We start from the raw sequence: 23,287 nt of genomic DNA on the forward strand, positions 1-23,287 counted from the left end.
CACACACTTTAATCTCCATCCACATTAGTGCAGCACTGTCCCACACAGGCACTGTCCCATTATAGCCATCATTTAGAGTCGGTATTGATTACCCTCCAGCTCTCTGTTTTAGGCAAGTGTGCACACACAGAGACATGTCCACATTCTGTCTTTATAAAGACACGCACATACACACACACACACACACACACACACATATTCCCATAACGTTAGATCTCAGTCTATTGATTTGTACAGGGAATGGAAATCACTGCTCCCGTCTTTTTGTCTTCATCATTCTGACGTATACTGTGGCCTCCGTCCATTCATTGTTCAAACTAAATGGAAAGAAGAGAAATGGACGATTGACGGCGATGACAATCAATGACGGAATACGCTAGTTGTTGGATAACGCTTGCTGCTGATGATGTGACATTTCCATAATTTCAATCTCTCTGCCACAGATTACAAAGTCCTGGCAGAGGAACAACTGTGCCATGTCGGCGATTGCTGGTGGCCTGTTTCCAGACTGGGGTAAGAAGAAGAAGAGAGGAAGAGAGGAACAGGAAGGAGAGGGAGAATCAGAGCTGATGTTGCTGCCATGGTAACCAGCGTCACCTTGGTGAGGAACAGAACTGAACCGCTCTGGGGAAAGACCCAGTGCGCGCGCACACACACACACACACACACACAAACTCATCAAAGAATTACACATGTGTTCATGTTTAATCAATGCAGCCCTATTTTTGGAAGCCGAGTCTCAGTCCGACGCAGGGAATTTTGCCTAGAATTCATCTGCCAGTGGGTTTCAGTGCTTTGTGATTGACATCCCACCGGCCATTGATGTTTAATTAATATATGACTGAGCCAGGGCCGATATCTTATAGATGCCCCCTCTCTCTCTCCCTCTCTCCCTCTTTCGCTCTCTTCCATCACATGCATCATACAAATACCTTCCCTTCATCAGCCACTGCTGCAGTTTTGCTTTACTCTCTGACTCGCGAGCACCTGGATTAAAGCCGTATTCCGGACAGCGTGCACTGCAGGGCGTGCCCTTGAAAGCCCTCTATACTGTAAGTGTGCCACACAATAAGCATCCTTGCATTCTGCATATGCATCGTGCGAGCTACCCACCCAAACCCCCACACGTTCCACCCACTGTGTAATTTGAATCCGTTCTGCACACGTGTGAAAAATATTCCCCTTATTCTGTAATGTTTCATTGCACTCGATTCATTGTATAGGCGTATAATTAGATGTTTGGTTGTGTCTGCCGTGTCTCACATGTCTCACAGATCCCATCCCTCATTCATGATAACATCTTTAACGCCTTAAAATGTCCGTCTGGATTTTTTTTTTGCTTATTTTAACCCTAAAAGGACCAGAAAATGTCCTGTCACGCCCAGTTTTCCAGAATAACTTTCAATATCTGGCAGTTATTTACAATGTACTGTATGTTGAAAGAAGTGTATAAACAATTTTAAAGTGTAGTTGTACATGAACACCACATGCTGCGTGTTAAATGTGAACAGTATAACACTTATTTAAAACAACATTTGTTTGTTCTTTGTCTCCATGTCCAAAAACAGGCCAAAAAAATGTAAACTTCTGTACGACTCCCTCCTCTCTGGCCACAAAGACGCTGATTCGCCGGCTTCCTGCAACAACGTGAGTGAAATTACCGTAATAACCACGCGTTGGCTTTGACGTGCAACTTCTTCAGCTTTCAGAAACTGGTGGAATTTTTTGCATAATTAAGGTAATGCAAAGACACGCCCGGTGTTAAAGGGTTAAATGTCTTGTTGAAGTGGACAAACCATGCCTAATGGATTTTTATTGATATAAGAATAAGCAAATGTCTGTTCTCTTGTGTGTTTACGGTCTTAGAGCGACTCAGGGTTACATTCCACTGTGGGTTATATGAGTGTGTAGTGACGCATGTGACGAATTAAACTCCTCAGTTCATGTTAATTCATCCTGTAGGAGCTAAATCTACCATTCAGTCACCGAGCACATCGCCATCAAAAAGAGAGGCAAAATGACAGCACATACCATTTTTTATTAATCTATTCATAGCACAGGTGCCGGAGAGAGCTGCGGGTGCAACAAGGACACACGTGAAGACTGCGGTTCTTCAGAACAGGCCTGAGATATATGTGGCTTGGTTTTTGGACGTAAACGTCAGCTGATGTTGAGGTGATCCAGGTCGTGCTACTGCGAGCTGAAAGGTCAGGGGTTCACCTGAGATGTTAGGAGTCATATTGCAGTGACTATGAATGTCTGAATGAAATGTCATGCCAATCCATCCTGCAGCTGGTCGTCCACAAACAAAACAACACATTTTGCTCTTATGAATTCATGTATATTTGTGATTTTTAACCCCACCCTAACTTGCTTAAATACCAGTAAAAAAATATATATATATTTTGACTTTTAGTCAAGTTTTACGCAATTCATTAGTCGTTAATTGAGTAAAACGATTGTTTTTATCGACACACGATATAATATATGTAAAAATACGACGAAATTAGAATTAGCATAGTATTAGGAGTGGTAAAAATAAAATCGCAATTTGGCCTTTTTGTGACGTGTCCATTCACTCGTCTGTTTACAATATTTACAGAATTGACATCATGTGCTATTGAAGGAAAGACCTGACACCAGCAGTTGAGACACTTAACTCTTCAGGAAACGTTCACTGATGTCATGAATCAAGTGTATGTTCTCATTTCCTGTACACTTTTGAATAATCGGTCTAAGTGATCCACTCGATTGACCGAGCACTTGTCGTTTTATGTGTTTTCTTCAGGTGTGTGTACACAGCTCCACCTTTGTGACGGTTTTTTTCTTCATTTCACGCAAACACAAGCAGCGTGCGTGGTTTAATAAAGGGGAGGCACCTCCTCCTCCTCCTGGTCAGTGTTAATCCGACTCCTGACAGCATCTCTGCCGCCCTGTTAATATGTCGCTCCTACTTACACAGACGGACACATCTATCATCTTAAAACGTGATAACAAAAGGTCAGCATCTGTTCGCCGTGTGCTCTGGGAAAATGTCACAGTTCTAGGAGTGTTCAACGACAATAATGATGATATCATAGGACGTATGAAGCCCTACATACAAAGCTCGCTTCCTATAATTTAGAATAATCTCTTTTTTTGAGACGCAACATTTCAGCAGCCACTGAATATTCCGTATGTAACGTGAGACGACAGCCGGACGTTCTGCTAATGCACAGATGAGATCTATCTATAGTTTACTCCTTCTTTGACCGTCTGCACATCTTCAGCTGTTTCCTCCCGCCCTCCAGTCTCCTTTAATCTCTGCTTGATTCCCTCACTTGCACCAATTCTTCTCCCGCCCCCCTTTGTAGGAAATGTGTGCAGAGTGATGTTTACCCTGCAATTTGCAAAAAAAAAGACTGGGAAGTGAAGCTAAACAAGATGGAGCAGATAACAAAGAAACTGTTCAGGAATATAAGGAGACGAGGTGAAGCTGGAGGATGGGAGAGGAGAGGAGAGTAGAAGAGAGGAGAGGTAGGGGGAGGTCAACAGAAGGAGAGGCAGATGCTCGTGCCTCAGATGCCTCGGTGCCAATGATTATCCTGATGAGATTCACCGAGTGCGGCGTAAAAAAATCCTATGTCGTGATTCCCACGTCACACAGGGGGGAAGAGAGAGAATGGATGATCCATTCGTTTTAATACAGTGTATTTATATTATATTATATTATATATTAACATATGTGGGTTCAGGTATCCGATGCATGGTGTTTCACCTTCATCCGTCTCGCCTCATCATATGTGGCATGAGGATGTGAGGATGTGAGGATGTGAGGCTGCCCTCTCATCTTTTAAAGATGCATGAGGCGGCAGCAGCTACAGAAGAGAGTCAAGGAGAGGCTGTGCAGAGGAGAAACAGAGGAAGAAAGACGAGGTGCTGTGCTGCCGGACTGTGTTTGGACTTTCACTGCTCACAGCTCCTTATAAAGTCCCAACCTCTCTGCTGAGGGAAAAAAGGCTGCAAGGGTGGGACAATGAAATAGTGCATAATCAGGTTTGCTCTGACACTTGTGTCCTTCCTCCTAGATTAGATTTAGCTGCCATCTCTCTCTCTCTCTCCCTCTTTCTATGATACAATGCTCTCGATGTTATGTACACCCTGAAGTCACAGCACAATCGGGTTTTGGCCGCCGCAGACCTTTGTATACTCGCGCGTCAGGGCCCTGTAGTATCACACTTAGCCAGCAGGGGGTGTTACAATTCTGGACGCAGGGGAACTGGACGCATTCCTACCAAAGTGAGTGTGTCTGGCGAAAGAACCCACAGGAGACGGAAAAACTTTATTCACATGTACACCGTGTTACATATACTTATATGGGTGTGTTGAAATGTTACACACTGGACCTTTAAAGGCAACACAGGTTGTGTTGTTTGTGTTGCAATCCACCTTTATTGATGATATTCACACAAACACATTAAACCCATGCTTATTGACACATTTAGGTCGGGAATAAATACATACTATAGTGGAGTGTATTGTGTATTTTTGATGAATCCTGCTGTCTTCTCATATTTTATAAAAGAACAACGTTCCATAACTGCTCTCCAAACTGATCTTTCAAATACAATAGTCAAGGAAAAGAAGTGAAGTTTCATTCTCCATCCCTCTCTCTCTCCTCCTCCTCCTCCTCCTCCTCCTCTCTGTTGTGAGTGAGTATCAGAAATAAACCAAGAGACTGAGTGAACAAAGGATTTATTTTTTTTTACCCTCTAGTGGTGAGCCTGGGGAAAGGCCTGTCAAATTAGTTAAAGAAAATATATGAATGGCCAATTAAATGTGTTCAGTTGTGCATGGAGTTAGTGACCCAGTTGGAAATGAGTTTCCCCCGAATTCAAAATTTCATATTTTATTCACCAGCGCGAGTCTCTCTCTCTCACACACACACACACTCTAACAGTGGATGAGTGGTAATATTTATGTGAAAATGCTGTGCATGTGTGTCAAAGTCTTATTATTATTATATTTTTTTTTTTTGGGTGGGGCGGACAATCACTCACACTGATGTCACTTTTGCAACATAAAAGCTCAGCAGAATCAAACAGGGAGAACGAATCTGACGCAGCAGAGAGAAGGATCTAGAAATGTCCTACACAATAAAAGTCATAAAGAAAAACCTTTTTATCATGATTTGTTTGGAAACTTTTAAACACAGTTCTGTGTACTCATAAATGATCCATCAGAACAGTTTGAATTACTAACTACTGCTGATAGATTTTACACGTTTTTAAGTGCAATATACATATATAATATCCCATGTTCAATCTCTGTTTTTACTGTAAATATCAAGCACATAGACATACTGTATATATTCAGGAAACTATACTCTATAATGTACATTCTTTTTTAACTTTTCTGTAGCCTTATTGTAGTGTACGTGCTTGGAAATGCATGTTTATTATTTATTATCTTTATCTTTGCTGTCTTTGCTGTTGTGACAATGCCAGCATCTTATCTCATCTTAGATAAATTGTGAAAACAGATCAATAGTTAAACAATAAGGGCAGCATAACTGGAAATGCAATAGAAAGAGACGTCTGTTATAGTATAAAACAGTGAATTATGAAACATGACAATTATGAGTATAGCTGTGTGCAAACTGTGCAAACTCAAGTAGACGTGCAAAAGAAACTTAATGTGCGAAATGGCAAGAGATAGGTGATACTGTATGTGTCCATTACTATAACTCCTATCAGAGGAAAGAGTTATTGAGTCATCTAAAGCATGTGTTGCTAAATGATCAATATTAATTGTTGTGTAGCATCAGGCACACACACAATGTACACAATAGACAACACACATTACTGATGGATGCCAAAAAAAAGGACTGGGATGATGAATTGTGAGGGGAAATGTTCTCTATTCCCAGCAATAATTAACATAAATTGATTCACCAGTGTCATCCATGACAGTGCATAGATGTTTTCTTTTCACACATCAAGCCCACCAACACTGTCACACTCTCACACACACACACACACACATGCACACAGTGACATATGTTTAAAAAACAACAAGCTCAATACTTCACAGTTTTTCTTGTCCACATTCCAACACAAAGGCTGTCACAATGTATTTACCTAACGGTTTCCCTGAGGAGAGGGAAAATAACATACTGGATTGAGTTGTGGGTCGGTGTGTTTCATTATTGTCCTTAAATAAAAAAAAAGAAATAAAAATAAACAGAGACATCTTTAAGCGAGTATGTGGTTGTGAAAGCAAACAAACGGGAGGAAAGCGAGAGAGAGAGAGAAACACAGATGCTTTATAGGGAGGAAAAGACAAAGAGGAGGGAGCCCGGGGGAGGGAAGAGGTGATATTTAAAACGAAGACGACACCTGGGATAGTTTCCATCGCGCCGCAGCAGCCTCTGTTGAGGGTGTGAGTGACTTCATATTTCACGAGACAACATTTCTCACATGTGAGACACAGACACTTTGTGCACACACAGGCGCTCATGAGACAGCCGGCTTAATTAGGTTCAGGAGAAACAGATCTGAGGCCTTTTTCTTTTGAAGGTGAACGAAGCGAAATGGAGTTCAGTGTTAGCTTTGCAATGATCAGGGGATCTCTGTTCTTTCTGTGTGTGTGTGTGTGTGTGTGTGTGTGTGTGCACAAAGCAAAAACAATTCTAAATTCATAGAATTCTTCATAAACCACTCTGTACCTATTTGCTTATTTACTGCTCGGATACATAAAATATGACTGGCAGATCTGCTCTTTTCATTCCCCCTCTCATTTCCCAGATTCAATCTCAATTCCAACAAAAATGGTGACGTCAAGAAAGACACCACAGCGTCCACAGGGATCTGATTCTATCGTTATTATGATATTTACCACCCCTTTACATCCGTCCTATGACAACGCATCAAAATGGCTGGACGTATTATATGGTCAAAAGGATTTATCTATTCATTTTAACGCATAATGATATCAGGGGTCTCAAACTGGCGGCCCAGGGGCCACATTTGGCCCTCCAATCGATTTCATGTGGCCCTCCAAACAATATCAAGTTGTAACGAGTCATTTCTATATGTTTTTATTTTGAAATTAATAGATTCATTTTGCATCATAAATATGTTTTTTTTATTGTTGCATATTAAAACAAGGACTTATATTTTGAAATTATCCAATCCAATCCAACTTTATTTGTAAAGCACAAAACAACACAGTGGATCAAAGTGCTGTACAGAATAATGGATAAAAGACAGAAAAGCTCACACGAGGCAAGGGTACATATAAAAAAAGGAATTAATACAGCATATTGATATGTCATTTTGAGCTCATAACGTCCACCAGTTTGCTTTTCCCAAAAAAGTTGGGCTTTTTTTTTTTACTTGACTGTTAGTGGCCCACAGGTCATTTGAGTTTGAGACTCCTGTCTTAGACCATACTAATGGTGGTAACAGCCTAGTCTTATCTGTAGCTACTTAATAGGAACTGACAGTGCTTTGATTTTCATTCTAATAATAAAATAATAGTATGCATAATGGCATAAAAGTATTAATACAAATTGCCATTGGTTTGTCGGTGAGTGACATGATATTGAGGAATATATATAACTCACATGACTAGCTACAGAGGCTTAGAAATTACAGATGATTGATGATCTTTCTCTAAATACATACAGTAACAATTACTCATAACGTTTACAGTCAGTTCTCCTAAATTAAACAAATCCATAATTTAATTTTCAGAATTGATTTTGTTTTTCCAACTGCTATAATTCTTTTTTTTTAAATTGAGATAGGAAATCTGATGGATTTCCAGTGAAGAGACACTAGTTTTGTGTGTGTGATTACAAACTTTTTCATTTTAATTCCTAATGTTTGCACTATCCGGTTTTATTTTGAAAACCGGATGTTGTCGACCTCGCTTCATTAAATTTACACAAAGGTGAACGACGGGACAACTTGACCGCGCGTGTCGTGTGGACAGTTAAAACAAACAGTTCACCTACAGGTAAACTTCTTAAAATACGTGTCAGTTATACAACAATCGTTTCACCTGAAAGTCGGCGTTAAAGAATTAACCACATCCTGTCCAGTCATGTTGTTCTTGCAGGAAAAAAACGCTTTAACGTGTAAGCAGAAAACAAGCTAACATGGTAGCTAAAATAATCACCTGCTAAACAGTGGAATATTAGGAAAACTCGCTTTTTTTTAACTTTGCTTGTTTCGTGGTGAAAATTAAAGCGGATAATAATTTATTGTTAACATATGCATAATGTTTGACATGGAATGCTATTGAGGCAGTACTACAGTTAATTGATTAGCCTACAGTAGCTTAAAATTATTAATTAAGGGCTAGCAGGAAACAGCTAGGCCCAGTTCTCTACAATTAATGTTTAATATTACTGCTGATTTTTGTCAAAAAAAACAAACAGACACGTTCAAAGTACATATACATTTATCATTATTAAAATTATATTGACAATGGCAGAACATAAGCAAGCAGGAATAGTGTTGTTGAAACTGTATGGTGGTCTCTTGCAGATTTCGACACAGGTTTAAGTAATTAAATAATTAATAATGGCTCATGGCTGTGAGTGGAACCTGCAGAGTGAATAACATTCTCAGTGCAATGTAAGTTTTATAACTAAATTCATAAAATATACATTTCCGACTTGTATCACAGATTTGATGGCTCATTCTGTTTACAAATAAAGTAGCAAGAACCCATGTTATTTGATTATGTATACGTAAGTGTAAAAGTACTGAATATGCTTACTTTTACAGCATTTTCACAATTCGTAAACAGCTTTTAATTTTGTCTTGAAGATATTTAGTGTCACCTTTAAATTATAATCATAGTCTATTGGGAATTATGTCCCTGGAATTGAAGCAACTCTTCATTAAAAAGAGATATTGGACTTTTGTAAATGGAGACATTTTTTTATTAATGGTAGCATTGCATTGCTAATATTATTTAATTTTTCTGCAGTTTGCTTGAAAGCGATGGAGGATCAGGACATACTTGAACACAGTCCGAGAAGAGGCGTTAACAGGTTTCAACTTGTGCCAGGCTTTGAATCAGGCTTGAACCTTTGCCGTCCTCAATTCTACATGATGGATGATGAACCATTTTACAACGGTGCTTCTGGCCAGAGGTGATGTAAAAGGTTTCATATGCATTTCATGCATATTATAGTGTTGACATTGTAGTTTTTTTACCAAACATTTCAAATGGACTGTCACTTCCCTTTTATAATAATTTGGTACAGGCTTAAATATCATCTGCTTCACTTTAGAGAAAACATTGTGTGTATCATAAAGCTCAGGTCAATATAAGCAGGCAGTAACTGGTTCTTTTTAACAACAGCAACTTGTCTTTTATTGTGTCATAGAAGCTTGTTACTGAGGTTTCAGAGCGGGCAGACGAGGAACCTGCTGGGCAGTATGTCCACACACTGTCAGTTACTGAAACTCATTAATGAGTGCACCAGTGGTTTCAGGACAGTGGACAACCCTCTGGCTCATTTGGTTGTGACATGCTTCGTGTACTTGATGATTAAATAGTCACTGTTGAGCTTCCAAAGGATGCCTTGCTCTTGAGTCTCACCGTAAAACCCAATACTCGCTTCTCATCCCAATATCCACACTTCCCGTCATCTAAATTTTTGTTTTACAACAAACGCGTTCAGAATTGTTTGATTTAAATTGGTGGTGGGTCATTTGTCATTTGGACATTTGACATTCAATTGACATTCAATTGTCATCTTTGCTATTTGCAGATAAAATTTGCAGGTAAATCCAGTCTTTTCGTAGCCACTCATTTTCCAGTGGTCACTGTTTATCCAGGAAAGATATACATGCCTCCAGAGACGATGTCAAAGGAAAAGAGGCTTCACCATTGGAGGAACGTGACGGAACCAGAAGGCAGAGGGTTTTCAACCTGGATATAAATGAGGATGAACCTGACCCTGGCGACATCCTGTTGGGAGATGAGGTAAATAATTGCAAAGAACTATGTCAGAATTTCCCAGAATTTAGGTGCTGTTGCACAACCACTTTAGGGTGTTGTTTCACAAAATAAATTTCACATCAAATGTAATGTTGTGACTGTCACAAAACTGTCGAAAGTATTATGTGTACATTATCATGTGTATATTTCAATGCTTTACATGGAAACGATCCTTCATAGACGAGCTGAAAAGCTATGAAACAAATCAATGAATGATATTAAGCCATCCAACAAATGCAACATGAAAGTGAAATCTCAACATCTGTGATAATTGAAGCAGTATTTGATATCATTATCCAGACAAGTTGAGGGGGAAGGGGAAGTGGGGGGGAACTGCAATCACCTGTAACCCTTTTTGTTGTTGTTTTGTTTTGTTTGGTGTTTAAGGACGAAGAGTCAATTGAGGGAGCAGCCGTCCTCTCGATCCCCAGTATGTCCTGCCCTGAAAGCATCATCTTGGAAGAAGAGCTCCTCCTGGACGAGCACGTCAACAATCAAGACAAGAGTGCAAGGCCTGAAGGTGCAGTAGTACCTCGCACTTAGGGATTAAAGGCGACATAGAATGCTTGTATCACACATATATGTTAGTTATGGAGGTCTACTTACATATATTAACTTGTTTTCGTGGTTAAAAACCTACTAGTCGCTGCAAACGAGCCGATCAAAATATCTCCTCACTGACGCTCTCGTCAGCCGCGCTGTTTCAGACCAAAACCATACCCCCAGAACGTGGACTGTGTTGTGATTGGCCAGCCAACGAGAGCTTTCCCACTGTCCTGTGATTGGCCAGGTACCTGGAAGTTTAAGATATGCCATAAAGCTTGATCAATGACGATTGCTTTATTTATTTTTTCTTGTAACTTGTATCCAAGGTCAACTCTCCAAGGCTACTCTGTCCCTCCCATCTAAAAGCCTTAGTCAAACACTGGCATCCGGACTAGTCCCATTTCAGGATCGTCTTTGTCAAAGTTCTTCTCTATTCTGCTTACTCAGAGGCAGAATAAATTCTGCATTGCTAGCAGACATGTTAGTCTGTCTTTCTTGCAGAGTGGCGAAGTGAGTGGCACAAGAAACACATGGCAGCGATAAGTAGTGAGAAGTTTGACAGCCTTCTGAAGATGTTTCCTGAATTCCAAGGCTGCAAGAGCCACATGGCAGCATTTGTCTTAGTAACAGGTAAGCTCCCTTTATACCTTTTTATAAAATGGTTTTATTTACTGAAAACAAGTTGCATGCATCTATAGAAACACTGCATATTGAGAACAACAACATGATTGGCTGGGATACATATGACAGTAGAGCCAAGTTCTTCTGCTGAAACACTGTAGAGAAATGCTGATCAGCTGTGTCTTCTCAGCTCATTTTGATGGAAAATTATTCTTTATATTTAACATTATTCAGTCCACCAGCTGATTTTGGTGAAGAAATAATCATAATATTAATATTTACTGCTCTGCTAGTTCTGTGTCGTTTTATAAATGTTTGAATGAATGTGTATTTAATTCTGAGACTGCTATTCAACATTGGCGTGAGTGAGTGAGCACGAGGCAAACAGATACAGATGGTTGGGTTTGTTTGTTTTTTAAGTTCTAATTACAGAGTTCTTTTCTGCAGTGCTGGAGAGAAATGTGATGCGTCTAAGAACCATTTTCCCCATGTCTAACTATGTCTGCAAAGAAGAACAAAGAATCTTCTACTTGAAGTTTCTAGAAATTCATGCACAAGACCTGTGATTGACTAATGACAGGTCATTATTACAGCTTATTAAATATTTGGACATGCTCATTTTCAATTCTAGTTTAGGACATCAATGTTTCTAAGCATGAAAAAATATCCAAGAATATTTTTTTCCCATCTTGAGCTGCAGTTGTTTTTTCTTTTATTCATGAAAACCTGCATGATTGATGGAGACCCTGTGAGTCCTTTGTCCCCATTTTGGTTTGAATTGAGACTGATTAGCACAGTGTGTTATTATAGTCCTTTGACATTCTAACCATTTCTTTTAAAATGTATTATTTCTTATTACTGTCGCTCACCTCTCTCACCCCAGTTCAATGCCCCCTCATGTGTCTTGTCCAAGTCTTGTCTCTAGCACTGGAAAGATGATACATTTGAATGAAAACTAGTTTAATTTCCTCCACAGAAGTGTTGGATACAGCAAGTCGTGCATGCAATCACTACAAGGTGGTGGCACTGGGAGCCGGACGCTCAAGCTGCAGCAGGTGGCTTTGCTTCAATGGGACGATGGTCCACGACTGCCACGCCATCATCATCGCGAGGCGGGCTCTGCTGAGGTACAAACTCCTGGATGAATGAGCATGTAATTGAAAACTCAAGAATATTTACACAGTCCATGTGTATTTATGCTGAAGGTTTACTTTAATTATTTTGCTCTACAGGAGCTGAAGCTCAGCAAAGAAAATGTCTAAATAGTCTGGCCTACAAATGTTCAATGTGTATGTTTTTTTTAGATTATTGTTATTTATTATACCTAGTGATAAATAGATGAGTAAATGTTCTGTTTTTCTCAGTATTAAAGATGAATTTCTGTTGGGAAAACATACCCTTTTTTTGTTACTTGTAAGAGTAGGCCGATTTTGCTGTGTGGCTGTTGCTCTCACTGAGATTTTTTGCTTTCTACTCAGGTTCCTGTACAAACAGGTGATGCTGTTCTTTGATGTCGATCCAAAGGCCAAGGAGAAGTGCATCTTTGAGAGCAGTGCAGACAGCCATCAGCTTCAGCTCAAGCTCAACATCAGCCTGCACCTCTACACCAATCAGTGTCCTGAAGGAGCCGCTAAGAACTTCTATTTCAAGTACAGCGTCGACCAAGATGATGTGTGCAATTTCTGTTAAACTTTGCAAGAAGTTGAGATATTTTTTGGTCACAGTTGGTAATGGTTTGCTTTATATATAATGTAAATACACAAAGTATAAAGTCCCGTACAACACCACTTCTATGATGTTGCATGTGTGTAGCATCAACTATGATAAATATATATGAAAACTCTTTTGGTAGGAGCACTTCTTGGACTCACATCAGGTTAATAACAAAATAAGTCAAAATCAAATCAGAGGAAAAACTCCACACTCCTGACACAGTTCAGCCTGTAACCCTAGTCTGGACACCCTGACCAAGGCTTGAGGTCGAAATGCATCATCAAATACATCATTTCAATATAATTTCAGTAGTTAAATGAATTAATAGTTGAATTAATACAGTGCCTCACTTTAGAGATTCAGAATTATAAACTTCATAATTTCCCTTGTGTGCTTTATTTAAAGGTGACATCGAATGCTTGTATCGCACACATATGTTAGTTATGGAGGTCTACTTACATATATTAACTTGTCTTCATGGTTAAAATCCTAGTCGCTGCAAATGAGCCGATCAAAATATCTCCTCAGCCGCGCTGTTTCAGACCAAAATCACACCCCCAGAACGTGGACTGTGTTGTGATTGGCCAGCCAACGAGAGCCACTGTCCTGTGGTGAGAGGAGTGTTGAGGTATACTGATGACAATATCAACATACGGAAGTGCCGTTCCGCTTCGCAGAGCCCAGGAAAACAATAAAACCCTATTTTCTCAGCAGTAGCTGAACTGTTTGTTCTGAAACTTTAGGGTTTCATAAACGAGGTAATGGCGCAGATACACACACAAACGCAGCGTTACTTGGAGCTTCCGGTCTATGTCGCCTTTAAAAATCACTTTTTCAGTGTTGTCAAATGCCCTTGGATAATAGAAATTAAAGTAGGGGCTGCAACTAACGATTTATCTGTCAATTGTTTTCTTGATTAACTGTTAGATTGTTTAGTCCATAAAATGTCATAATATGTGGGGAAAAAAATGTGTTTCCCAAACCTCAAAATCAGTTGTTTTGCCTACAAACCAAAATTACTGAAATAGTTTGTATGGAGCAAAGAAACTGAGCTGAAAACCTGGAGTGTGTTTTAATTATGAAAAAAACCTGTTAAATTAGTTGACAGTGATATTGTAATGGCTTAATAATTGATTAATCACAAATGCTATAAGGGCAGTATAATTAATGTTATCCGTAAAAGGGACATTATTAACCTTAAGGACATTTTCTTATAATGACAATAACTGGAAATTCACTATGTGAGTGAATTTATATTTTTCATTTTCCAATTTTTACAGAACACCCATTATTATATTTTGTAACTCAACTGTTTGATGGCGGTTTCTTTTGTAATGTCCTGCTTTAGGTGCTCTGCAAACAACACTTGGACGGCAATGAAGCTCCACTATCACACCAAGGGCCTGCTGGTCCCCGTAGCCTACCTCGACCCGAGCCACTTTGGCGCCAAAGTCTGCTGCGTCTCTGGAAGTGACAAGCTGTGTCGCTGGATCGTCACCGGTGTTCAGGGTGCGTTACTGAGCCACTTCATCCAGCCACTCTACATCACCAGCTTGGTGCTAGGTATGGAGCCTCAAAACAATTGTTCAGCATTTTTTGGAGATCACTCTTATTTGCTCTCTTGCCAAGAGTTATACGACTTCACATCTGCTCACTAACAGCTTCCTGCTCGCAGCCAAGTAAAAGTCTGGCAGATAACTGTCTCATTAATGGTAATCGCTTTAGAAGTTATATTGGGTAGATTTTCCCACCTTTTGACAGAGCCAGACTTGCTGTTTGTTCATTCCTAGTTGTTATACTAAGCTAAGCTAAACTAAATGTGTGTGTAGATGGTATCTTTACATAGCATTTAATCTTTTTGAATGACTCTCTCAACAAAAAGTAAACTAGTCCATTAACCCCCAATTTAGTTAATTACCCCTTTAACACTTAAGCCTCAAAATGTCTGTTTGGACTTTATGTTGCTTATTTTAATCTTAAAAGGGCCAGAAAATGTCCATTTATTCAAAATAGCTTTCGGTATCTGGCATTGATTTACAATTGATTGCATGTTGAAATAGTGTATTAACAATTTAAAATGAAGAAAAACAAAAAGGATTATTTAGAAAAAATACTGTAGTTCTACACCAGATTTTGCATGTTAAATTTTAAATTTGAATAGTATAAAACATTTAAAATTTAAAATAGCATTTATTTGAGTCCTTCTCAATGTCCAAAAACAGGCCAAAAAATGGAAATTATGTACAGGCATTTTACCAACTCTCTCCTCTCTGGTGACAAAGACACTGATTTGCCAACTTCCTGTGAAATTACCGTAATAACCACATATTGACTTTCACTTGCAACTTCTCAGTTTTCAGAAACAGGTGGAATTTTTACAAAAACACAAACCGTTGCGTAATTACGGTAATGCAACGTGCACTTGTGCAAACCTGTCGTCTTCGATATGCTCCATGTTAAATGAAATTGTTTTTTTTTTCTGTTGATGTTTTGCTTTAGGTGTAATTCAGATTTTGTACATGTTAATGTCTCTCGGCTGTGCACTTAACATTTCTGAAAGATTTAAGCAAACATCCTCGGATCGTTGTGTTGATTTAGGGGACAAGAAGCTCTCCAATGAGGAAGTGTCTGATCTCACCAACAAGCGACTGGGCGATGGATGGGAGGACATGCTCCTGCCGTCCTACAAGAAACAAGACATCATCTTCCACTGTGGCGACTACGTGGGTCCTGTCGCATCCTCCTCGCAGAATGATGACCTCAGCATCAACTGGTGTCTTGGTGACAAGGATATTGAAGTTCTGGACAGTAGCACAGGTTTCCTTGTTGACGGGTAAGATACCTATGAGTCTGTTTTCTGCACACTGACTTATAGCAACTGTGGGACGAGTGAGACACTCGTACTCCTCCTGCAGAATCTGACTGTGGGGATCACCTCATTCACACTCCTCCTCCTAGCCATTTCCAGGGATTGGGCAGAGCTGCAGGCCGAGCTTGTAGTGGGATTTTTTTTTTTTTGCGTTACAGCCTCTGTGAGCTCTGGGGCTCCTGTCATCTCTTCGCTCTGAAGTCTGCTGAAGTCAAGTAACTAGAGTGCAACACAGACGCGCCTCTCACTGGAGGCTGTGTTGTCCTTGAGCAGAGATTACAGCTAAAAATAGATTTGAGATCCAGCTTTAGCACTCCCACAGTGTTTTTTTTTGCATATTTCAGCCAACTGTCCTGCAGCTTGAACTGTTCTTTTTAGGCGTCACTGTGGGTTAAAGTGTCCCTTTGAGGTCTGCACCGTGTTCTAAACAATGAAGTAAAAATAGAAATAGGGTGGGTGAAGAGGAAGTGAAAGGATGGCACCCATTTGGGGAAAAAGGCAAAGTTAAAATGAAACAAGATGCTGCTCGTGCCACATCGTGGTGATTTGGTGACTTTAATTAAGGGATGTAGAAGCAGCAGGCAAATTAGTCCCAGCTTATTTTAGCTCTAAAGTGATTAATAGTTTGCTAAAGCTTAGCCTTGCACCCATGTTTCTTGAATTATGTTTATATAGGTTTTGTGTTGTGCTGACAGTGGAGTGGTATGTAAACAGACCTCAAATAATTTATCAGTCACCCTGCACAAGTCATTGTTCAAGTAAAGTCAGTTTTATGTACATAGCCCAACATCAGTCTGCACAACAAGTGACACCCTCTGTCCTTAGACCCTCACATCAAGTGAGGAAAAAAAAAAACTCCAGTTACAGGGTCACATGTTCAGAAACAAGTTCAACAGATTACAAAAAAATAAATTAACATTGTCTGTCTGTTATACATAATTCAAACTCCGTACTACCCTTGGACTGTGCACCGTGTCACTGTGAGAGCTCATGAACATGATGCAGTCTGTGAAGTTTTGTCTCCTTGTTATGCCACTCTGGGGCACGGATAAAACGACTGATTTCAACAAATAGCCTGTTATGAAATTATAATCAGCTTTGGATCTGGCTGTTGGTTGTCGGGGCTTTTTTTAATTATTTTAAATGTATTAATGTCGTGTACTCGTAGGAGACAAGTCGCTAAATGAGTTGCTCCGCAGACTGCAGCACAGCAAACTGTGCCCAAATACAAAGGAACCACAAAATCTAAATACACACAAATTACAAATAAAATATCGATTTAATCATTCACAAATATTGTATTTCATTTGTTGGAAAATGGCCTTTTTGTTTGTAATGATCTGAATTTTGTTTGTGTTTGCGCTCCCTGATTTGTTCTTTGTTTTTTTTTTTTAAGTGATTCTGATCATGGGCGGGGCTTGGAAGCTAGAAACTTTTCCCCATCGATATCCGACAAAATAAAGTTTATAATCTGACAAACATCTGATAGGAATGATTACTTTAAAATCTGGTCCATTGAGCTGTCACTCAGCCACACAGCCAATCAGCAGGCAGCTCCCTAAGCCCCGCCCATGTTCAGAATCGCAAGCAAAAAAACACGTGCAAAGAACAAATCGGGGAGCAAACCAAATTCTGATCATTGCAAACAAAAATTTATTTTCAAACAAATAAAATGCAATATTTTTGAACGATGAAATCAATATTTTATTTGCGTGATTTGTGTGTAATTTCATTTTGTGAAAAGTGTTGTCTGAAAATATTGAAACAAATTTAATTCCATAATTCCAAAAAAAATTGACTTGGCATGCAAATACCATCAGCATTTATCTGTTGTGATTGTTTTCCAGCTCTCCCTCTGTGAGTGGGCCTGGCTTCACAAGCAGACTTTGCAAGAGAGCCCTCTACAGTTATTTCCTCCAAACTGCAGAGTTGGGTGGACATAGCTATTTACTGGAACTCTCCACGTACCACCGAGTCAAGGTTTGTGTATTTGTATTGAGCATTGTTATTAATGTGTAGTTCAGTTGTACACATTTTGAGAGTGTTTAAAGTAGGTTCCAGTGCAGTTTTTAGACAGACATTATACATGATGTTTGGTAGTGATTTGTTGCTTTTATAGGTGGAAGCCGTTTCCTACCAGGCAGCCAAAGACCTGGTCAAGCAACATTTTCAGAACATCCACGCTGGGCCTTGGAATTCAAAGAAACTTGTGGATTGCTTTAGTGCTTAAACACTTTTTGTATGGGATAAGATGGGTTCAAGTTCCTGTTGAGATTTTTGGTTAATGTTCTGTTTACTGATTTCCCGTTTTAACAATATTCCAGATTTTAGTATTTATTATTACATTGGTATTGTTTTCAGTTTGTGTAAGTGGAGACAAATAAACACTTACGGTTATGCAACACAGTTGAGTCGTCAGTTTGAGTTGTGGGTGGAATCACGTTGCTTAAATTATTATTTTTTTTTAAAAAGAGCAGTTTTATCACCCTGTTGTTCTGCCAAAGGAGCAAATAACGATTAATCTTGTCGATTATTTTCTCGATTAATTGCTTTGTTGTTTGCTTCTTTAACGTCTTGTTTTGTTTGATTCAGTTTGTTACCTGGAGCAAAGAAACCCGATAATATTTAATTTAAGACGCTGAAATATCGGGAGAGCTTTTTTTTAATTAAAAAAAAAAGCAAATGCCCCTCATTTATCAGCCGAATGTTATGTCAGTATATTAGTTTAATCTGCACAGTGCTATAGATCAACTTCAACAGTGGAGGTACAGGGAGTTCTCCCATGTGTGTGCCCAGCTTCAGCTTCTTCCCACATATTAGAAAAACCTTTTAATAAAATTGACCAAACTAAAGTAACCTCTAATTATTACGTCTCTTAGTGTCAGCATTTTAAAATGAGAACTTCTGGGAGTTTGCATGTTCTCCACCGTGTTTGCGTGGGTTTTACTCCGAGCTCCCCGGTTTCCTCCCACTTCACATATGAATGTCACACACAGTCAGTCAGGTTGGTCCGTTGTGTGGCGGTGTGTATAGTCACAGCAGCTCACATCAACCCTCCCTCCCTCCCTCCATCTGACCTCATAATTTCATTGTGCAATTGTGGTTGTATAATGAAACAATATTTCCACAATGAGGCCAGTGATGCGAGTCTAGTTTTCAAACTCTTAGTGTGGAATCCAGAAAAGATGGAGCCCTGAATGACCATTAATGTTTATCACACGGTCTCATGAAGATGTTTTGGTCACAATTAATCTAGGGAAGACGATGCGGAAGAAATACAGGGAGACTTGCATCATCTTAAATTTGAAATTGTGTATTTTTTTTTTATTTTTTTTTTATATACAGACTGTGAGAGTTCATTGTCACCATGGCTCCACTCACCAGTTGCTTGGCAACCAACTCCTCCTTGGAATTGATTCAACCACTCATGTCTTTGTAATTATAGGCTCTTTTACAATATTTAGCTAAAACAAAAAACAGAGCCATGTTGTAGAATTATCTAATGAAGGCGAAATACAATGGAAGCCGAAATTCAATCTCGACACTGCGTGGATCACATGTACTGTATCTGTGCAGTCTGCCTGCTGTGGTTTTCAGGTTTTCTGTGGCAGTTTAATGTCATTTGTGCATCTACGTGTAAACGCGTGTGTGCGTTTTATCTTTGTTCTCTGATTCTTCCGCTTATGTTGTTGGGAGACTTCTCCCTCTGTGAAGGCAGAGCTCCAGTACCTGCGAGGCTGTTCTGGGCAAGAGGGAGAAACCAGGGACTTCACAAAAAGGCCTGCAAGGTAATTGAATATCTGTGAGCAGTTTAGAGGTGTGAGAAACTGATATTTCATTCAATCTCACACATCTTTTTTTTTTTGTAAATGTCATTTTCAGATTGGGAAGGAAGTAAATGGTAGATTAAAAAAAAAAAAGCAATCATGTAATTATTCAATTGTGGTGCAGTCCCATTAATGTATGCAGTGACATTCACTCTGGCAGCTGAGGCGCTGTGATGTCTGACTTAATCTGATTATTTCACAAGGAGGAGGCTGAACCTCAACCATATAATTATACCTTATAGACTGCCGTCCTCGTTGTTCTACAATAGATGAGGATCAAGGAATTAAATAAGAGCACAATGACAAAAGAAGAATGGGAGAACTCTACAGATTAGAACTGAAACCATCACTGCCTTTTATATTTTAGTGAACTTTAATTGAATCATCTTTGTCATAATCTGTTTTTCAGACACAAAGGTGGTTATGAGTGATGGAAGGATGGCGCGCTGCTCTCCTCACCTAGATTTAGTCTCGCTGGCTGGAGTCGGATCAGGCCGACGTGCTTTCTTTGGAACTCGACTTCACCGCGTGGCCTGATGGTACTGACTCTCTTGGAGGATTAAATCTGGGATCAACCACAGTACCACTTGTGGCAGAGGTGCTCCACTCTGGACGGCGACACCAAACAACAGCAAACAAACAATCAGAAAAGAATACATACAGATATTGCACTTGAAATCTTAAAGCTAATTCATAAAGTTACATTAGTTGCATCATATTGTGTGGGTTTCGTACCAGAGCTTTCCTTGAGTCGAAAGCGACCAAAGCAAAGGTGAATCCTCCACTGTTGCCTGACTTTTTCCTTCATCACACAGTGAAAAAGGAAGATGAAAAGACCTGGAATAAATAAAGAAGAGAGGTCATGAGCCATGCTGGGTTTTTTGGTCGGTGCCTCCATTCTTCCCTCTGCAGATAATGTCGATTTGTCCTTGAAGGAGGCTTTTTCACCAAGAGGCATGCATTCGAGGGCCTTTGTTGCGTCACTCTCAGATAATACATAAAAGTAATATAACAGAGCTCGGCCAAGGTGAGAAAAAAAAAGCTGTTGTGAAATAATTGCATCATTTGACCTCTGTTTGATTTCCTCCTTTTGAAAAGGGGGAATGTGAAGTTGGATAATAAGGAAAAACTGCATTATGTGGGTTTGCCATCCTACAAATAAACACTCACAATGGAGCCCATGCAAGATGGAAACAGGGCCCTGGAACTGTAACAGGACAACTTTGTTGTAAATTGTACTTTTTCCTCATAATAATGACCAGTTCCTGCTCCATTTATAATCGACCACAGAAGAGCTGCCCAAAAACATCATATGAAAACTCATAGTGAGAAATGTAGGACTTTAAGTAGAAACAAATGATTTAAATAAAGGGGCTGCACCATAACGTGGATTAGAAGTGAATGGATTGAAGTGAAGTTAAGACTTTATATCATGACTTTTAAGGGAAGTTGATTGCCGCAGTCTTAGAAGTTGATGAGGAAATAATAGTGTGTGTTTCCCGCAGATGGAGACCTGCACGAAGACTACCTGCACTACAATTACAGCTTAAAAGGACATTTCAAAATATACAGATAATGGAGTTGAAGACAAAGGTGAGCTTAAATCAGCCTTACATGTCACTGAGGCACAAATATGAAGCTGTTTCTCTAGTATTATTATTATTATTATTATTACCATCATCATTATTGCCCTGTTTTCAATAGTCTGTGCAAAATAAAATAACCTTGCAGGCTGTTGAGTCCAGAGAATAGGTACACTACAAATACTCCGCCCCAGGTAAAGAAGCCAGCAATCCATGTTAGTCCAAGCAACAAGGTCAGACTGGCAACTACTTTCAGGTCCTGCATCACTTTACTGTGGGTTCCGGGCGGACTGTTGACTCGCAGGCGACGAAGCTCAACAAGGACCGTCACAAATATCTGCAAGACAATTCAATTGACGGCTAAATTATAGAGAAACAATAAGGGAATTTATTGCAAAATAATACAGTCCTTTAGAGATTTGTGGAAATACATAACCCCGTGTTTAAATTGTTTGAATTCAGGTGTTTTTACCACAATGTTGAAGAGCAAAACCAGCAGAGTGTAGGCAACCACTGACGTGTAATACGCCACGTTGTCCTGGAGCCAGCAGCTGCAGAAACGAGGGTTGAATTAAGAAAATTAGGCAATATATAAATGTAACACTTCATTATTTACAATGACATCTGACTACAAGTTATTTTCTTTCAGATATTAATGAGAACTGATGAATGTTACACACATGATGCAGAACAAACATGCTTACTTTATGAAACCTGCAAGTCAAAGTTTTATACCAGGGTGTCAAACATACGCTGCATGGGCCAGAACTGGACCACCAGAGGGCCCAATCTGGCCCCAAATTGCACTTATTTTTCTCAAGAAATGTCCAGTTGTTCGTAATATGGTTTGTAAAAAAAGATACTTCATTAAACATCAAACAAGGGAAACATTTGGAGTTGTCCCGATACTGCTTTTTTTTGTGTCCGATACCGATATCACAAACTCGAGTATCCACAGGCATCATTCTCCGTCTGTGTCACAAATATTGTTCTCACCGAAAGAAGAAAATAAACAGCCCAAACATGACTCAGCTGAAATGGTTTTGCTGATTTTTATTTACATTTGTTCAGTCTGTGCATGCTGAAGCATGTGATATATAGGATATTTGTCCGATATACGATCCAGTGATTCTGACCGATACTGATTCCCATCCCTAGTTTATAGGTTATTATGCGATTATTTTACTGGTCCGGTTCACTTGAGATCAAATTTCCTTGTATTATATGTGGCCCGTGACCTAAAAATGAGTTTTTTCCATAATTCGGTTTGTCATTTCACCATAAATGTGTAATTCTAGCTTCTTGCACGTGAACATGAGATAAAGCTGAAACTCACAAGTCACTAGAGTTGTCTATCAAGTTTAAGCCGGGCTGAGCGTCTGCATAGAGGTGACTGCCATAAGCGTCCATGTTCACGCTGATCACCGTGATGCAGATCATCAGAGGAAGCCCTGGAGGAAGAGTGTCACGACCTCAGAAATAAGAATCACCACAGTTATCCCCCTCTTTCAAGCTAAAGCAAACCCCCCAACACACGACTCACCCCATCCCACAGCACAGACCTTTAGGATATACAAAGGCACGTAGATGTTGAAGACTTTGACAAGAGCAAAGTACATGTTAATGGCCTCTATTCCCATCCAGGTGAATGCGGCGAGGAGGAAGTAGTGCAGTGTGAACGCTGCAGCGACACAAAGGCCATACACCTCCCAAGAGGACAACCAGGAGTTGGCCAGGAAGACCAGGTTTAAGCCAAGCAAGGCCAGGCAGAGGTTGATGAGGATCTGAGAGGGGTAGTCTTGATGGAGCTTCCTGGCATAACATGGTAAATAATAAAAGGTGTTTTCAACTATAACCTGTGCAGAGGTAGAGGCCGCCAATGAGTAGACTGGTAGGCGGAGTCTTACTTAAAAACTGTGTAGGTGAGGAGAGTGATTCCCAGGAACAGTGATGAGACTCCACAGCCAATGTAGGTGATAATGGTGAGGATCTGCTCATTATATGGATCCACCGGATTCCTGGAGACGTCCTACACACACACACACATACGATTGATTTGTTATGAGTATTCTGTATTTATATCTGGATGTAATTATACATATTCCCTTTGTATTTCTAGCACCAGG

At 39.7% G+C, this 23,287-nt stretch overlaps 2 protein-coding genes across 4 annotated transcripts in view; one reads left to right on the forward strand and one right to left on the reverse strand.

The window, feature by feature from the left end:
* The first annotated feature begins 1,582 nt into the window (after nt 1-1,582).
* On the forward strand, nt 1,583-18,153 carry adad2 (adenosine deaminase domain containing 2). Of its 3 annotated transcripts, none has more exons than XM_058626583.1 (11): nt 1,583-1,647; nt 8,983-9,148; nt 9,840-9,987; nt 10,390-10,522; nt 11,050-11,178; nt 12,149-12,296; nt 12,648-12,818; nt 14,231-14,445; nt 15,481-15,715; nt 17,599-17,731; nt 17,871-18,153. In XM_058626583.1, exons 2-11 carry the CDS (start codon nt 8,997-8,999, stop codon nt 17,979-17,981), a joined length of 1,575 nt encoding a protein of 524 aa, XP_058482566.1. In that variant the 5' UTR covers nt 1,583-1,647; nt 8,983-8,996; the 3' UTR covers nt 17,982-18,153. The 3 variants fall into 3 exon arrangements, with proteins under 3 accessions (XP_058482566.1, XP_058482563.1, XP_058482565.1); XM_058626580.1 differs by having other exon boundaries at nt 1,585-1,647; nt 12,146-12,296; XM_058626582.1 differs by lacking the exon at nt 1,583-1,647 and adding an exon at nt 7,905-8,001 and having other exon boundaries at nt 12,146-12,296.
* Nucleotides 18,154-19,928: 1,775 nt separating this feature from the next.
* LOC131457998 (adhesion G-protein coupled receptor G2-like) overlaps nt 19,929-23,287 on the reverse strand; it is a 40,951-nt gene continuing 37,592 nt past the window's right edge. The window contains exons 14-20 of the mRNA XM_058626579.1: nt 23,069-23,190; nt 22,705-22,973; nt 22,498-22,612; nt 21,634-21,712; nt 21,303-21,498; nt 20,314-20,415; nt 19,929-20,186 (exon numbers count right to left, since the gene is read on the reverse strand). Of these exons, the coding sequence (XP_058482562.1) occupies nt 20,068-20,186; nt 20,314-20,415; nt 21,303-21,498; nt 21,634-21,712; nt 22,498-22,612; nt 22,705-22,973; nt 23,069-23,190 (1,002 nt within the window). The 3' untranslated portion in view covers nt 19,929-20,067. The remainder of the gene's footprint in view (nt 20,187-20,313; nt 20,416-21,302; nt 21,499-21,633; nt 21,713-22,497; nt 22,613-22,704; nt 22,974-23,068; nt 23,191-23,287) is intronic.

The sequence above is a fragment of the Solea solea genome, chromosome 4, assembly GCF_958295425.1.
Source record: "Solea solea chromosome 4, fSolSol10.1, whole genome shotgun sequence".
In the NCBI taxonomy this organism is placed as follows: Eukaryota; Metazoa; Chordata; class Actinopteri; order Pleuronectiformes; family Soleidae; genus Solea; species Solea solea.

Bases quoted from the DNA above. Each gene is read 5' to 3' on its own strand.
- adad2 (XM_058626580.1), top strand. From the start codon at position 8,997: ATGGAGGATCAGGACATACTTGAACACAGTCCGAGAAGAGGCGTTAAC. The intron at 9,988-10,389 runs GTAAATAATTGC...TTGGTGTTTAAG, and splicing joins ACATCCTGTTGGGAGATGAG to GACGAAGAGTCAATTGAGGG. The intron at 12,819-14,230 runs GTACAGCGTCGA...GTCCTGCTTTAG, and splicing joins GCTAAGAACTTCTATTTCAA to GTGCTCTGCAAACAACACTT.